At 51.3% G+C, this 17238-nt stretch overlaps 1 protein-coding gene and 1 long non-coding RNA gene across 3 annotated transcripts in view; both read left to right on the top strand.

Annotated features, from left to right (window-relative positions):
• Nucleotides 1-124: 124 nt before the first annotated feature.
• On the top strand, nucleotides 125-7606 carry LOC127481816 (uncharacterized). Its single transcript, XR_007908330.1, has 3 exons — nucleotides 125-430; nucleotides 1485-1584; nucleotides 3809-7606. It is a non-coding gene; the product is annotated as an uncharacterized LOC127481816 (long non-coding RNA).
• Nucleotides 7607-12251: 4645 nt separating this feature from the next.
• The window catches only part of TEX264 (testis expressed 264, ER-phagy receptor), a 39211-nt gene continuing 34224 nt past the window's right edge, over nucleotides 12252-17238 (top strand). The window contains exons 1-3 of one of the 2 annotated variants that reach the window (XM_051811343.1): nucleotides 12252-12379; nucleotides 13514-13567; nucleotides 14744-15035. In XM_051811343.1, coding sequence (XP_051667303.1) covers nucleotides 14778-15035 — 258 coding nt within the window. In that variant the 5' untranslated portion in view covers nucleotides 12252-12379; nucleotides 13514-13567; nucleotides 14744-14777. Of the gene's footprint in view, nucleotides 12380-13153; nucleotides 13375-13513; nucleotides 13568-14743; nucleotides 15036-17238 lie in introns of those variants that run through there. The other variant, XM_051811344.1, reaches the window with a different exon arrangement.

Here is a 17238-nt window from a genome sequence, read left to right on the forward strand (position 1 = left end):
GCGGGCCAATCGGCGGCGGCTGCGCGCGGGGCATGCCGGGAAGGGGCGCTATAAAAGCCCCGGTGCTATTTACGCCGCGCGGTTTTGGGGTGTGGCGGGGCCCGGGGAAGGAGGAGTATGAGGAGATCTGAGCACCCGACGCCGGGGATTCGTGTAACAGTGCCTCGTTTGCCTGCAGTCCGCTCAGTTCCTTGTTTTCTTCTAGTGGATTCCTATCTCGAGTGCTGTGCCCAGCTCTGGGTCCCTCAGTTCGGGAGGGACTCTGAGGCGCTGGAGCGGGTCCAGACAAGGGCAGCAGAGCTGGTGAGGGGTCTGGAGCACAAGTCCTGTGAGGAGCGGCTGAGGGAGCTGGTGGTGTTCAGCTTGGAGAGAAGGAGGCTCAGGACTGACCTTATAATTCTGCAGCTCCGTGAAAGGAAGTTGTAGCCAGGTTGGGATTGACCTTTTTCTCCCAGGCAGCCGGTGATAGGACAAGAGGACACAGTCTTAAGCTGTGCCACGGGAGGTTTGGGTTGGACATTAGGAAGAATTTCTTCACAGAAAGGGTGATTATTGGAATGGCTGCCCAAGGGGGTGGTGGAGTTGCCATCCCTGGAGGTGCTTAGGAAACACTGGATGTGGCACTTAATGCTGTGTTGATTTGGTGTTTGGTCATAGGTTGGACTCGATGATGTCAGAGGTCTTTTCCAACATAATCGACTCACTGGAAGGCATACATGGACTTGTATCACTGTGCTCCATTTGCCTTTGGGCCTTTCAGTTCCCTCCTGCTTCCAGTGGAGCCGGTGAGCTGTGCTGTTGACAGACACTGGGCAGAGCTGTTGGAGCTGGAGGAAGCCAGGGAGCTCACAGGCAGTGTAGGAGGGGGCTGGAAGGGTTGGATTCACTGCCACTTCTCACTGACAGGATCTCCTGAGCATGTCTATGGTCAGCCTGATGGCAAGGATTGCCCTTGTCCCAGGATGCAGAGCCCTGTGGTTGGTGCAGTGTATCCTAGAGGAAGGGTACTACCTCATTCTTGTTTCCCTCCTTGCCCACCTGAGAAGGTTCAACAGGTGGAACTGGCACTAGGGGACTTGGGGGGGCATCACTGGGAAGGGAATGCGTGTACAGAGGGGGTTGATGACAAATACTGTCTGCTGTCTTTCAGGGTTCCCTTGTGCAGCAGGCACAGGAGCCTTTAGCTGGCATGTGGGGATAACCTATTTAACCTGGGTTTCCCTAGAAGCTGGTGCTGTGCCAATCCTCGTACATGATCTTAAGTGCTTGTCCCCATCCCTGCTCCTTCCTTATTTGACAGCATTTGCATTGCCAGCTAACTTTAGCCTGACCTTTTTATGGCCTGCACTCTGTCTGTAGAGGAAGGAGCTGCTTAGCTCCTGTCACTAAGCATGTCCCTGTAAAGCATTGCAAGGAACTGACTTTTTTTAATCAAGCAAATGTTTGATACAAACTGGTAAATGCTCGGTACTGATTCTTGACAGACAGCTGACAGCGTGCACAGTCAAGAGGCCTGTGATAGTTTTCCCTGTGACTGACCAGTACACCTCCACCTCTGACATTGGGACAGAAGTCCATTTATCTGTCAGTGTTGTCTGTTCTAGAGCTATAAGCAGAGCAGTGTGTTTTACTGTCTACCCCAGTAAAAATGTGGGTTTGTGTGTGGCATTTAAAAAAAAAACCAAACCAAAAATCTCCAACAACTTACCCTTTGCAGCTGATTTGGATATCCATCTCCTCCTAAAGTCAGGAACTTTCATCTGAACCCAGGCTGCTCACATTCATAAAGGATGAAAATTAGCAGGTCAAGCCACTCCAAATATACAAAGTGTCTTCCCAGGTTCCTCATATGTGACCTAATTAAGCAAATGGGAACTCTCCCAATGGTGCCAGTATAAAAAAAAAATGAGCAGCAGAGCCCAAACCAAAAGGAGATCTATTTCTTCCATGTAGGACATCATTCTTTCTCTCTCCCCAGTCTACACCGCATTTGGGCCAAGTGCAGGCCTTGGTCAAGTTAGTTTTTGATCTGTCTCACAGATAAAGAATCCTGAAGGGCAAGTCACCTGTCTGAAGTCCTGAAGGAAGTGGCCACCTTGAAAGCCAGACCTTTAGCCTCCTCCTTCCCTGTTGCTGTAGCAATTAACTCGCCTGTGTCTGTCCATGGGCGGTAGCTTCCAGCTGGGCCTGTGGGTGCTGTCAATGTGCTGCTGCCACGACAGCCCCAACAAAGGGGAGAATTCCAGTGCTCTGGACAGGGGGTTTTCACAGAGAGGGTTTTCACAGGGATAGGGAAATCCAAAGCCTCTGATATGCAGAGGGGGAACAGAAGCTCCCAAAAGTTGCTGGCCTCTAGTCCAACACAGGCTCTTGGGCGTGGTTGGAGAAATGAAGCCTATGAGCCCCAGCTCAGTGCAGTTGAAGTGTCTGACACAGACACAGGTTTGTGTGGGGCACAGGCACCTCCAAGCTGGCATGGGTCAGGCTTCCCTGTTGCAGGATTGCAGGAGAAAGGAGCTCTGTATTTCCCACTGAGAGAATCCCTGCTATGGAAACACTCGAGGCTCAGAGGAACACAGGCCTTTAAAATCCTACAGCAAAGCCATCAGAAATCTTTGTGTTCTGTACTCTCTGCCCAAGTGTGGGATCCTCCTGGTTTCCTCCTGTGAAGATTTATTACCTGAACTGAAGGTTTATCTCGTGTCCCTACCTGGGATTGTGTATCCAGGAGGCTGTACCTCTTCGAGACCCTGGCTGGCTCTTGGGCATGACAGCTCCAGACAGCAGTGACTTGCATAAGCTCATCCCTTAATCCCAGTGTGACCCATCTTCCTCTCTCCCACAAATAGAGCACAAGCAGCTCCTCCTGCAGTCCTGAAAGCCTTTCCCGTATTTCACTATCATTGTTTTACAAGTTGTTTATTTTTTGCATAATTCTCTTAGGTTGTGTCTCAGTTGAAAGCTGAACAATTATTTCATTTATTTCATACCAACACAGCAGCCTTGCTTCAAGTGCGTGGTAGCTGCTGTGGCAAGAAAATGCAATGGCAATGAGTAAGCTTACCTTGTGGTATGTGCAGAGAGACTTAATTGAATTAAAAACCCTATCAGAAAAATCTACAGTTTTCCTAGCAGGCAGCAAGCAAGACCAGTGAAGTCCAGTTTATGCTCAAAGACTAAATTATCCCAGAACTCTGAGTTTGTAAATGGAGCAGAACAGACAAAATTCAGAGATGTTTAGTAGGATCCAACAATAACTCTGTTAGACAAACTTTAATGCTTTGTAAAACAATAGAGAATAGAGGGGGAATAGAAGATTTGAATTGTACAGTAAGGCATCTAATATTGACTCTTTTTGTGCAGTTTAAGATAATCTGATTGTTTTCTTCCTGTTTTCTGAATTTAGAAATATTTGAAGGAGCTCTAGTAAACTATACCACAAGACAGTGAAATAAAACCACTTTCCACTTTAAATTTTAAAGGATAAACTGAAGAGAATATATTGATGCATCTTGATCCTGAAATAATTAAGCTTCCCCAACATTTTACTAGTATTTCAAAATTGTTTTTTCTGTGAAGTGCCCATGCCCTCCTTTTCCAATTTTGTTTCAAGAACCAGCATAAAAGCCCTTTAACCCTAAGCATGAGGCACAAAAACGTTCAGCACATGCAACACTCCACTTATATCCCAGGCTGGCATGTCAGCAGTGGGATCACATCAGGGATAGCATCCCCCTGGGACTAAATTTTCATTTGTAGTTTCAACCTCCCACTAAATTCTCAGTAAATCCAATATTTTTTCTTGCAGGCAGAAGGAAAGGACTGGTGGGTACCCCCTCAGTGTGAAAGAGGCTGTAGCTGGGCAGGAAGGACAGACAGACCTGGCAGTGACCTACTACAGGAACCTGCAGTCCTGCCTGGGCAGGACAGTGCCTGTGCTCTACTCCCTTCTTGCTGCTGCACTCTGGAGAAGCCAAACCTCAGAAGGACAAGAGCAGGACACATGGCATGAGCTTTCACAGCTGGAAGGGAAAGCAGATCCTGGCCATACCCTGCTCCTGTGAGAGGCTCACCCAGCTCAACTGCAGCAGCGCAGGATGAGAACTGGAGCTTTAGCAGCACTCGGTGCATTTGGCAGGAGGGTCCTGTACCACCGGGAAACTCCTGTCTGCATGCAAAAGGTGAGACAAAATGCATAATAACCTTGGCTATTCAAGTCTCCTGCTCCAAGTGACGCTCGGACAGACTTTTAGGCCGCTCGCTTTTAGTGCTTTCTGACAGAGGAGGGAGCTGTCAGCTCAGCTTTGAGTTGCTCAGCAGGCAGACGTGCCCACCTGGGAGCTGACTAAGCTGTCCGGGCAGCCCACCGAAGGGAGATGTTAAGCCTGACTTGCAGGAGGTGGAATGCTGACCTGAAAGTGCTTAAATCTTTTGCTTTAAGTGCATCTATGGGGTGTTTTGTGTCCCTGTACAATGAAAACCACAGTCACCGGCCTGCAGGGACAGTGGGAGCAGCAGACTTGAGCTGTTTGAAGGTGGAACATTTGGCAGTGGGGTCTTGCACTTTCCCTGGAAAACTGGAGCCTGTGCAAGACCTTCCTGTTAATGTCCAGAGCCAGAGCAGCCTCCTCTGTGCCTGGGCGATGCAAGCAGCCCTTTTATCTGGGAGACCTGCCAGGCAGCAGAAGCAGGCAAGGAAACAGCAAAGTTAAACTGGTCTGAGGTTGACTCAAGCCAACGTGAACTGGTCTGAAGTGGAATAACAACCTGATCCTATCAGCCATTTCTCCTGGTACGACCCGTCAGTGGCCTTCCTGCCACAGCCAGTGGCAGTGTTACGAGGTATGGCTTAATTACAGCCCTGAAATAAAAAAGAATTTCTTCATTAGATGTTGCTTTACAGCTGCATCAGTCATCTTCTGTCCAGCTGCTCGTGGCAGAGCTCCAGGTGGGCTGAATGGGGCTGGTTTGGCAGGTAGGAAGGGAGGTGGTGGTTGGAGCGTGCAGCTGGGCAGAGCGGGGCTGAGTCAGAAGCTCCTGGTGACGTTGCTAAATGCAGTTTGCCACAAAGATCTTTTTCTCCTTCACACTGGAGCTGTGTTTATGCAGTCTTTCTGCCTTCAGAAATGTGGCTCGGACCCAGTCCCTGAGAGTCACACTCATTCATTCCTTGAACGTTGAAAAAAGGCAAGTAGGAAAACGTGGTGTCTGTGTTACATATTTGGGGACTGGTTTCCACCACGCTTGTCTTCTGACAGTAGTTAGGCGACAAAGATTGAAAGCCTGTCTTCCCACCCAGGGTATTGTGCTTTATTTCTCAAGCCACAGAGATAACCCCTGGCAGATGACTTCATTTTAAATTGTAGTGAGACCCTGAACTGATGATTTAGGAGCACCTGTTTTCTTTGTTGTGGTTCTGATTTTGGTGTGTTGCTTTGTGCCCCAGAAAGATGGATTGTTACTTGGCTAAGGCTAAATGAGGAGGTTATACCAAAAGCTGTGTGAAATGGAATCTCTTTCCAGTCTGAGTCAGTCCTTCCAAATCCTGTTCCTCTTTCCCCCAGGTACTGGTGCTAGAAACCAACAGCCTTTCCTCCACCTCAGTTGATGCACCAGCATCAGCTTAGTGCTAATGTTCTGAACTGCTCTGAATTAATGGTAAATCTTATGTGTCTTGTATAGCAGAGACTGACTCACATCAGCTCACTTGATCACTTATTCCAGGAAAATAACACTCAAATTTGCCAGAGAACTGTCCCTGACACACTGAAATACTTGTGACTTCAAAGCTTTTGCAACTCAGAATGGCAATTTCTGTATGTTTTCCTTTAAAATTGTTCATATTTAAATATGGGAATTGCACCAAGAACCTTGAAAGACTCTTCAATTTGAGAAGATTTTAAAATTGATCACATTCAGGAACCTTTGTTTCAGGCAACTCAGCTCAGACTAATGTAGAGTTGCACAAAAACCTCCCTAAGAAAAACCAAGGCATAAACTTGGGATTTAATGTCTCAAATTCATGCAGAGTTTGTTTTAAAGAATATTTTAGTCTCAGTAACCCAGGAAAGGGCTGTATTTATCTGGAAAAAGCGTCTTTTCCCAGTGATAGACTTAATTCAGTCCTTTTACATTTTTTTTTCTGTCATTTTTTTTGGACAAGAAGCAAAAGGTGCAGGAGCAAATACTGCAGAGGCATAAAAGTTCCCCTCTTGTATGAGAGGAGCAGAGGTTTAAATGGGAAAAAGGCTTGCTTTTAGACTTCTGAGTTTTGGCACAAGTCCCAGTGGGATGTGTGTGACTGGCCCTCCCCAGCTTCTGCACAGTGTTGCATTTCTTCACAAAAATAGGACCTTTGCTGGTACCGGGGTAAACAGGGAAAAACGTAGGGGAAATGCTCTGGGCAAGGGGGAGCAAAGGGGGTGTGAGGTGTGTGACAGATGGCTCTGGGTTAACTGCTCCTGCTGAGTACCTTTATCATTCAATATGCTCAGTAAGGCTGTATCCCAGGGCTGCTGGACCCTCCTGCTCTCTCAGACCTTGAGGGACTCTGTAAGGGTAGTTCATACGTGGCTGACTGATCCCTGCCTGGCAGCAGGACGAGTTACATCTCAGAACCACCTCATAAACCTCTAAAATCTTGGAAAACTGATTTCCTTGCAAAAGCCAAGACAAAATATGCAACGTTGAGCCAAAATAACATTTTGTTATTTGGAGATTGACCTCAACCCAATTTCTGACGCTGGGTCCAGGCTCAGCTGCTGCTTAAGAGCCAGCCAGAGAAATTGTGTGTGTGTGTGTGTGCTGTTACCCCCTGGAAGTGAAGGTGCTGAGGTGAAGCCTGACCAAGCCACAGAGGGTGAAGCTGTGTTATGTAGAGGAGGGCAGTGCAATTTCTAGTGGTCACTGCTGTTCTGGTGCAATGCAAGGGTTTCTCACACGTTATCCTCCCCTCTACAGCAGCAACAAACTTTATTGCAGATGTGCAATATAAAAGACAAGAACATTGCAGTGCTTTATTGTGACACTCTGTTCCTTCTCCTCCCCATGCTGCTGGTAGAGCTCTGCACTCAAAATTCAGATGCAGCTCACATTTGGCGTGATAGCAGAATAAACCATAGGATTAAAAATGTTCCTGGATCTCCCTTTAAATGCTTTCCCTTCTCGCTATGGCATCCTTGGCATCCCTGGGGATGGGATTTGCACTTCTGTGCTCTGTTGCTGCAAAATTAAGCCTATGGCAGTGACACTTGGAGGAGGGAAGGGAGGTCGTGTTGAGGTGGACTAATGTCAGAAATCACTTGTGTTTAATAGCTTTTGCTATGAATAATATGTCCCCTACAACATGAGGTAGTAGGAAAAGGAAGGGAAATATGAGAGTATATATAATCAGTTTCTGAAAATCCTTTTGGAAGTGCTCCCCCTCCTCATATTTACAGCAGCTCCCTACAGATGTTCTTTAGCTGGAAGAGGTTCATGAAGTATTTTTTCAAGACAGCTTTTTTGTCAGGAAGAGATGAAAATCTTAAACCAAAAATGTCTTTCAACTTTAAATTTGGAGTTGTTGTCATAATGTATTTCTTCACAGAGCTGCCAAAGAGGTTTTTAAAAGCGCTATTTATGCATGTGCATTAAAAGCAGGAGCACACCATGGCTATATGAAATTAATTTTCTGGTTTTGAAGCTTGCAATTAAGGTTGGGACAAATGTTCCTGCTGGTTGTTCCTCCTGCAGTCACTCTTGTAAAACTAAAGGAGAACCACTGACATGAAAGCTCTGTTGGTGTCGTTACTGCTGGGCTGCTTTGCTTTGTGGAGCGTCAGCTCCTCTCTGGTTAGAGTGACATTGTGTAAGGCTCTTAAAATCCTGCTGAAATCCCTGAAGCCTGTGAGGGGATCCCTCATTAAAAATGCTGGAAGACAGTCTAAAGTGTCACTCGCTGTAGAAATGAGCTTGTTGACAAGACCACATTAAACTCAGCACTTTTCGCAAGCACAGTTTGCAAACCCAGAGAGATGGAGCATAACGTGTTCCTGCTTCCCTTCTTGTTTCTGTCTGGATGGAAAACGGAAAAACACTCTGGGGAAACTATCTCATGTTTTCAGTGAGAAAAAACCTAGCTTAATCTAGACTTCATGTACAAGAGAGGAGGTTAAAAACAAAGACAGCAAGACCTGGTTTGTAGATGTGTATTCTTGTGCAGCTCAAAGGCAATGTAAGATCATCCTCAGGATGAAGTAGGAAGTACACAATCACTGCTAAGACAATGAAAATTGAAGACATGCCACAGGAGGAGAAATTAAGATAATATTTCAATGCAAGTGTCCCTATAAAATACATTTTTCACCACGAAAAGATGTGGATAGCCCTGTGCTTCGTGAGCGTGTGATACGCTGCAGTAGGATCTACAAATATTCCCGGCACAGGTAAAGGGAGAGAGTCTCCTCTGGATCAAACACAGATGTCTGTGAGAAGCATTGCTACTGATGTGAGAACAGAGGATGGCTGTGGAGCAGAGATCCCTCTGAGCACTGGCCCTTGGCTGGCATCACCAAAGGAATTTGGCCAGACCTGTTTGGTCATGAGTCAAAGTTGTGCACCTGAGTTCCAAACGACTGGAGCTATAAACAGTTTAAGCTGATTTTCAGTGGAGTTCAAAGATGAATAATGCATCTCTTCAGGCTCGTAAGTGATCTTTTATTCACAGAAAATCAAAGCGATGTACAAGTGCAGTTGCTGGCCTTGGGGAGGGGAGTCTGAATGACTGCTCGTCATTCACAGCAGCTACCAGAGGTGATGTGACATCTGAAAGGAAGAGATGAGAGCTCCATGGCAATTTGTTAAATAAAAAACACCTCAGTATCTCACTAAATAGCTGATAATCAAAGGTGCAGAATTCTAATCTGCTGTTCAGGGCTTCAGTAGCAAAAAGAGGAGCTCACAGGTTACAGCCTACAAAAGTTTTTCTTCCATAACTTCATGGAAATTTGCTTGTATCCATGGAAATTCCCTGTGACAGAATTCCTTGTCCTGCTACTGTAAGTCTGTGCTGCTCAAGACACTCTGCAGGCACTACTGAGTGTTTTGTCCATCACTGCAGTCCATTCTGTTTGGTTGGGTGGCTAAAGTTTTGTTTTAGCCACTAGATCCTACACCATCCAGGATGGTGTATGGTTCAGGACTGGGATCTGAACACAAGGTGAGAATCTAAACTTGGCCCTTCTGGTTTCCAAAGGCAGGAGATAGGAAAACTTACATGTCTGCCTGAAAAGTTCCTGCCATAACTTAAAAATTTTGCATTTAATTATAAGACTATTTCTGCTAACAGATCAAGGAGAAAGATAGTTTGCTCTTTAGCATTTGTGGCCTAAATAGACAGTTAACCATATTTTGCATATTTCTTAACACTTTTGAGTTTGTTTGAAAAGATGTAAATGCCTTTCCTTACTCTGTAACAGTAAATTTTTTATTCCTGTCATGAGAAAGAAATGTTCCCCTGCCCTGCAGTGGGAAATGAATCTAAATCTGAGGGCAAACTAACAGATCAATAGTTAATCCTTCAGTGCATCCCCTCTTTTGCATTAGCAGAGGCACGAAAAGGTGAAGGGTTGAAGTGCTCCTCACGCTGCTTGCCTTTCACAGGCCTGGCTCCCGTGGGGTGTCAGGACATGTGTGAGCCCTTCCTAGTCGTCTCGAGTTTTCCCATCAACAGCAGTTGCATTTTGACAAATGAATAATGCTTCAGAAAATTTATTGATTGGTACAAGAAGCTCCAGAGTGGCAAATACTAAAAGTTTGTGGTACCAGTACTGGGTGATGAGAAGTGGAATCCTTTATGCAGAGGGGATGCAGACCCTTTATGCTGTCCTGTGTAGCCTTTGGGGATGATTCCCAGAGAGTCTTCTGCTCTCAGCACCTGCCAGTGACACTAACTCTGTGCTTTGGGGGGCCAGTGGCCAAAACCTTACTGGCTTAAAATCTGAGCCATGGCCTGGTCCTGGCTCACTGGACTAAGCAGCATCTGAATATACGTCTGTGCCCTCACCCTGTGCACACAGCCCAGTCCTGCCCTCTACCAGCTCAGTCCCTGCCCTCCACAGTGTTTTTCCTCTGTATAGGACCTACCAGGTGGGCATTTTCTGTGCCTGTGCTGCCTTCCTTCAAGTTACTCCTTCAACTGATGGTCTCCCTTGGCTGTAAGGGACCCAGTGCTGGTGCAGTAATGTGGAGTTGCCGTGTTTTGGGCAGCCAGGAAGGACTTCGGAGTGGAGCCCATCTATGTCAGTGCTGATGGAAAATTCCCAGAGCTGTGCACTCTGTTCCAGCCTCTTGCCTGCCCCTCCAGGGAGGGTATTTCCATGCAGAGTTAGTCAGAGCTGTTTGTGTTTTGCCATGTTCCCAAGGCAATCAGCATCCTTATCACACCTATTTGCCTGCTGGGCAACCAAAGTGAACTTCACAAAGCTCTGCTCACCTTGTCCAGCAGGTAAAGGCAACTGAGAGAGGAAGGACAACGAAGTATCTTGTTGGGTCACTGGAGCAGGTGAGGGCAGAACTGGGAGGCCAAAGTCTGGGCCACAGGCTGAGCTGAATGTCCTGGCACAGGAACCACGTACCCTGCTGAGATGACGTGGAGCACTGGGGGAGGGAGATGTGATGACTGCTCTGTTGAGCATCATTTCTGACTGTTACTGCTGGGATGAAGCTGGAGTCCCTCCCTACAGTGGCTAAGGTGGATGGAGAAATATTACCTGGATCTTGAGAGGCAGGACTGTGCAAGGCCAGCTTGCCCACATCTGCTCCTGCTCAAAACCCACCTCACTTTCTGACTGCCACTAAGAGAATTTAAATGTGAATGGGCTGATCTGCATCCCCCATTAGAGATGTGAGGGGCCCAGCAGGGCCCAAAGAAGTCTGCTGAGACGAAGTGTCTGCCATAGCCCAACACCCAGGGCCTCACTGGACAGTACATCCTTCTGCCTCACCTCTTCTCGATGTACTGGATCAGAGTGAAGGCACAAAGCTGCTAAATGAGACCAAATTTTAGGGACTAGTGTTATAATGGGAAAACATATGCTAAGTATTAAATGTGTGCTGACAAATAACTTCAAGACTGGAGGAAGGAGAAGTGTGTGATGGTCAGAGCTGGCAGTTACAGGGCTTTTGAGTTCTGTTCCTCTTCCTGCCAGTGATTCACTGCACGGCTCCAGGCGAGACACGTAACCAAGCTGGAATATTTTCTTCCAGCTGCAAAAGAGCTGTAGTGCCACACACAAGGAGGGCCTCTGAGGTTTAACTAATTCCAGTTTATGGGAAGCCTCGAGGTCCTCACTAGGAAGCTGCTGGAGAAAGGCAAGTATGACAGTATTTCACACTGCTGTTCATAAATGAGCTGCACATCGGTGAAAAGCACCAATTGGTGCTGGACTCCCCCTTTAAACAGCCCTGATGGAGGAGGCTGGGATGGATGGGAATGGATGTGAAACCACAGCAGGAGAGGCAGCAGCAAACTCCACTGCTCCTTGTTGCTGCATCTGAAGGTGGCTCATGTGCCAGTAGAGAGCAAACTTGCCCTGGTAAGAGGGTTGAAGAGGTTGGAGAAAGATCAGAGAGGTGCGAAGGTTGCTTTTATACGGGGGAAGAAAAGAAGTGAAGATGTTTCTGACAGGTTGTGACAGCCCCAGCAATGGAATCTGCAAGTGGCTGCTCAGAACCCTCTCTGGGTTTGGTGGGAAGGGCTCGGGTGCTGCAGAGCAGCTCTGCCACTGCCCCGACCAGCCAGGCTGTGTGGTCAGGGCTGGTGCAGGGTGGCACCTGATTGTCCAGGGCCCGAGGGGAGGGCTCCAGTCACCAGAGGCTCTGGCTGTTATGGAGGCTGAGGCTCAGGGGTCACCCAGGCAGGATGCTGCCGCAGCCCCAGCACAGGGGAAGCTGTAGGACACAGCGCTACCATTCACGACCAGCAGTGCCGTGGACAGAGCACGGGCGGGGGGGGGGGAGAGGAGAGCCCGCCTTGCTGCAGGGGCTTGGGGGTCCTGCGCAGTGCCAGGGTTGGGCGAGCGGGGAAGCGCTGGGAAGAGCATGGGAAGGGCCGGGAGGAGCAGGGGGGGCCAGGCCCTTGGAGACCCGGGAGGACTCGAACCCGCGTTCCCGTGATGGCCGAGCCCGCCCGCCAGGGGGCGCTCTCCTCGCGGGGCGTTGCCGTAGGGGGGGCGCGAGCCTTCGGGGGCCCCGCCCCCAGAGGAAACCACGCCCCCGTCCTGGCACCGCTGGCCCGCCCTCCGGCGGCCCCGCCCCCCGGCCCCGCGCGTACCGCCCCCTGGCGGCGGGGCGGGGCGGCGCCGGGATCGCTCCGGGCCGGCCGCACCGGGAGCCCCGGGTGAGAGCGCGGGCGGCGCCGGGACCCCCGCCCGACATCGCGGCGGGGGCGGCTCCGCGGGGCCCCGCGGGGCCAGGGCGGCAGCGCCGCGCCGGGCCCTTCCCCAGGGCCGCGGCCTGCTTGGCGCCGGGGGGCGCCGGCCGGGTCCCGCACCGCCCAGGCGGTGGGTGCGGCGGCGGCTGCACCGGTGCCGGTGCGGAGGGCGCTGCCGCGGGCAGGCGCGGCCCAGGGCTGCGGCTCCCGGCGGGCAGGCCGGGTTGCGGGGTCGCTCGGGGCAGAGCCTCCCCTCCGCCGGGCACGGGCACCGGGAGGTGGACACACCGGCCGGGCAGGGGCCGGGGGACTCCCCTCCGCTGCCCGTGGGGAGGGCAGGGGGCAGCCGGCAGTGCCGGCGGGGAGCGAGCCACGGGAACCGGGAGGAACGGCCCAAAATACTCTGCTCTCCTCTGGGGCGGCTGCCATCAGGGCCCTGGGGCTGGGCGTGGGGCCGGCGGCTCGGGGGAGCCACCGGGGCCGTGATTGGAGGTGCCGGGTCCGTGTCGGTTACAGGGAGGAGCCGGGGCGCTGCGGGAGCGGTGCGGCCACCGGGAGCGGTGTGTCCCCCCGCGAGCAGTGTTGTTCCCCCGGGAGCGGTGTGTCCCCCCGGGAGCGGTGTGTCCCCCGGGAGCGGTGCGTCCCCCCGGGAGCGGTGCGTCCCCCCGGGAGCGGTGCGTCCCCCCGGCAGCAGTGTGTCCCCCTGGGAGCGGTGTGTCCCCCGGGAGCGGTGTTGTCCCCCCGGGAGCGGTGTTGTCCCCCCGGGAGCGCTCCGCTGCCGGGGCACCGGGGAGCAGCCCCGGTGCGGCTCAGGTGACCCCGGGGATCGCCGGGCTGGGGCGGCTGCAGGACATCGTCCTCCTTCGCCGTCCCTTTCCCGTTTCCGTGTTTGTCGGTGCCTCGTGTGTTCAGCCGCAGAGTTTTGGGAAGAAACCTTGGCCTGCGGGGTCCTGCAGGAGCAGGTGCTCCTCGGGACACCCCTGCTCTGGGCAGCTGGTCCGAGGCCACCGGGTGCCTTTCGGCTGCTCTGGCGTGGCTTGTTTTTCTTTTGGTCTCGTGAGTTTGAGAGGAAGCAATGATACTTATTTTTTCCTGCTGCAGCGCCGAAGATCCTGCACTCCTGTGGATGCCGTGAAGCGTTTCTGGGTGTTTCAGGTGAGTGGGGTCAGGGTGTGAGACGGTGCCTGGCCCAGGAGCGTGGCCGGTGCTGTGGCTCGGCAGGGCTTGGTTTTGCCATCCCTCTGCCTGCTGGGGCCGAGCAGAGCGGAGCCGCCTGCGCTTCCTACCAGGATGTGGCTTTTCTCTTGCCATAAAGCTGAGCGAACAAGCAGCAGCCTCTGTGAACAACTCTTTGTGGACAAAGTGTGTTTATAAAACAGAGGTAAAGGTGAATTGTTTACTTCAGCGTTCGCTTCCAAACCTGTCTCCTGTGAAAGTCCAAGGGGAGTGTCCCAGCTAGTCCCTGTGGCCAGAGCTGTGTTTCAAGGGAGTATAAAACACAAACAACTCTCCTGAAATGTTTTGGGTTGCAACTCCTCAGAGTGGTTGCACTTGGTGGGTGACAACAAGCAGGAGGCATTCACCAACCAGGCTGCTGTGTCCCACAGTCAGCACAAGAGAAAAGATGCCAAACAAAACAGGAAGCCTTTGTTGGGGTTATAAAAACTCTTCTAGTTTAAAAAAAAAACTATCTAAAAGGAATACCAGTAATTCATTGCACCTGAGTGTGTTGGGGATGCTTTTTCTAGCTGGGTCTTCAGCTTCCTCTGAGTGTCTCTGGGTACTTGGATCTGGATACAGGGCTCAGTTCTGAACTGGCATGGTCCTCATTTGGATCATTGCAGGAAGGCCTGGTCTTCTAGATTTGCTGACAAAGACGCTTCCCTGGTCACAACCTTGGGCATGGTATCTATAAATGATAAATTATTTTACTGTGATCCCCTGATCCTTAGCCCAGTGCTGTGTATCTGTTACCTGTTGGGTGATGCAGGCTCCCAGGGTGGCTTTTGGTCTCTCCTGGATGCAAAATTGGACTTGAGCAGTTCTGAGGAGATGGGGATGGTGCCTCTCTGTCCTCCCTTCATAACCACCTTATTCCCAAGAGGCACTGAAGCAGTATAATTTGTACCTGGTGACCAATTGGAACAGGCTGATGCAATGTGAGACTAATATACAGGAGGCTTCTGGGGGGTTTCCACTCCTTTCAAGCTTCACACATCAGAGGAATTGAACGAGAGTGCTTTTGCTGCACATAAATAACTTCAGAAAGCGATTGCTTGCCCAAGTGCTGGCTTGACTGCCCTCCTTTTTCTCCTCTGCCCTTGCTGCCAGTGCATCAGGAACCGTGGCGCACCAGGTGTCCATCATGACCGACTGGGTGCTCCTGGGGCTGATCGCAGCGGTGGTCGCGCTGCTGCTGCTCACGGTCTTCGGTTTCGTTGTGTACTCGGGGCTCTTCACGGAGGTGGTTGTGAGCGCTGGCTCCCCCCCTGTCGGCACCATGACTCTGGCCTACAAGTTCAGGGTGGGCCCTTATGGAGAATCCGGGCAGCTCTTCACGGACGGCTGCAGCATCTCCTCGAAGCTCTGCTCCATCGGCGTCTACTACGACAACCCTCACACGGTAAGGGGTGCCCCGGGAGGCCACGGGCTCCCACAGTCAGCACACGGGTTCTCAGCTTGGGATGCTTCCTGATCGTGTTTCAGGCACTGGCGTTCACAAAGTTCTCCCAGGTCAGCAGAGGATGATGCTTTGTGAGGAAAGGCACCTGAAAGCAGATGGGTTTTTGGATAACCCTAACTGGAAGGCACTGGGTGAGCAAAGCTTGCTCTCTTCTGATAGCCTCTGCTGAATAGGTTATCAGCAGGATAACGGAGTTGGTTATGGAGCAGAGGGGAATGTTTGTGACCCCAGGATGAGACATAACTTGGCAGATTTCTTGGCTGCTGGAAGTGTAGTCCTTCTGGGCTTGCAGCTCTATGGTTGAAAGCAAGTGGTCTCTTCAGCTCGGTCTATTCTCATCCCTACTCCTTCTCTTGTTTCTAGTGCTCTCATGTGTTTCTGAGCTTCCCTGTAGTTCTTCCGTCCCCTGAGAGTTGTTACTGAAACCTCAGGTGCTGCCTGCTGAGGGCTCCTGTCTGATGAAACAGTTGCTCCATGATTCTCTCCAGGCTGAGAGGTGAGCGGAAAGCGTGCTGCCTGACGGCTGTCAGCCAGAGCCAAGTACTCTGATGGGAACAATCCAAGACAAGGAACAAACAGAAGTGCATCAGAACTCGCCGGGGGGTGAGGATGGGTGACACTGGGGTCTCCAAATTATGGCATGTGGGCATTTGTCTGGGGCAGACAGCCTGGCTCCCCAGTAATTCTGCAGTAGCTAGCGTGACCGTGGAGGAATCCATGGGGAGGAGGGATAACAGTGGCCAGCAGCTGTGCATGTGTGCTTGGGCACGTGTGTTGGGTCTGGCACAGGGCACAGTGCTTGGGCTGATAGCTCTCACCCAGCACTTCTGCTCTGAGAGTGGCTGGCCCTGTTTTAGGAACCCTGTTTCATGGTTTGCAAGATGGTGCTCCCAAGGGTTGGACCTGCTTTGAGGGAACTTGTCCGTGAAAATGTAGTGCTGAGAGAACTGTGACAGGAAGATATTGGAGGTGAGAAAGCCTGAGCTTGGCTGTGCTCAGTGGAGCCTGGTGTGCTCAGCCACCTTGTGTCTTGGTATCCTGTGACGTGCTGACTTATCTTTGCCTTCCTGGATCATGGGAGGCAGAGAGGACACTATGATGCCTCTTCCTGGCCTGGGAAGGAGGATGACAAAGAAGACTCCTCCCCTAGGGATGAGCTGGGCCGAGGCATGGTTTGACTTGGCGTGCTTAGACCGTTTTCTCTGAAAGAAGTGTCACGGCTGGAGTGGGAGCTGTGGGGAGTGCCCGGTATGTGAGGGCCCACATGGTCAGTGGCCATTTCACCACCTCTGCTTTGTGTCCTTGTCCTTGAGTGAGGTCCTTGCCTGGAGCTGAGAATCCTGGTGCTGCTGTTTGTTCCCCATGGTCTCTGGGGATGGAGCAGGGCAGTCAGTGCTGTTGGAAGGGCTCAGTGTCCATTCCTGGTGCTGTCCTGCTCCAGGGACCTGATGTGGACATGCCTGTGGTTGCTGTGCAGACCTTCTGCTGGCATTGTGGCAAAGGCATTGTGCCTTACCTCTTTGTTTGCCAAAACCTGGGCTAGTGAAAGCCTGTCCTGCTGAGGCCCACAGATAGGGATAAGGATATTTGTGGTAATGCTTGCCCTGGCTGGCACAGGGAATGCTCTCCCTGGTAGCACCAGGTGAGGCTGGGAAGGAGCAACTCCTACCTGACCATGAAAATTTGGGCTGTCCATGCAGGATCAAGCTGCCTTCCCTTTCTGGTCCTGTCTTTTTTCCCCTCTTCCTGCATCTGTTGCATCTCTGCCCTCATCCCTGTGGTTGGAGCAGGCAGTGGAGTTGCTGAACTTGTCTCATGTGGCCATCCAGGGTTTTGAAAGCAGCTGTTTCTCTTTGTGGCAGGAGCTTAACCTGCCCTCCAAGGCTTGGCAGGCAGCCCCATGGACCTTGCCCTTCTCTGGATGGGCTGCCTTTGCTCGTGACACTGGGCAGGTGACGTGGGCCTGAACCTCCTACCTCTGTAGCCACTGTAGTGGCTGGGACACAGGGGACATGCAGAATGAAACTGCAGTGCCTGTGGCTCTGCTTGGGGACAGGAGCCTCCTCTCACCTGCCATCCCTGAGCACAGTGTCACACCTGGGTGTGCTGGAGCACCTCTGGTGCTGGTCAGACCTTCCACTTG

Source organism: Manacus candei, unplaced genomic scaffold, assembly GCF_025592945.1.
Source record: "Manacus candei isolate 608988 ecotype Guabito, Panama unplaced genomic scaffold, ASM2559294v1 h1tg000082l, whole genome shotgun sequence".
Taxonomy (NCBI): domain Eukaryota; kingdom Metazoa; phylum Chordata; class Aves; order Passeriformes; family Pipridae; genus Manacus; species Manacus candei.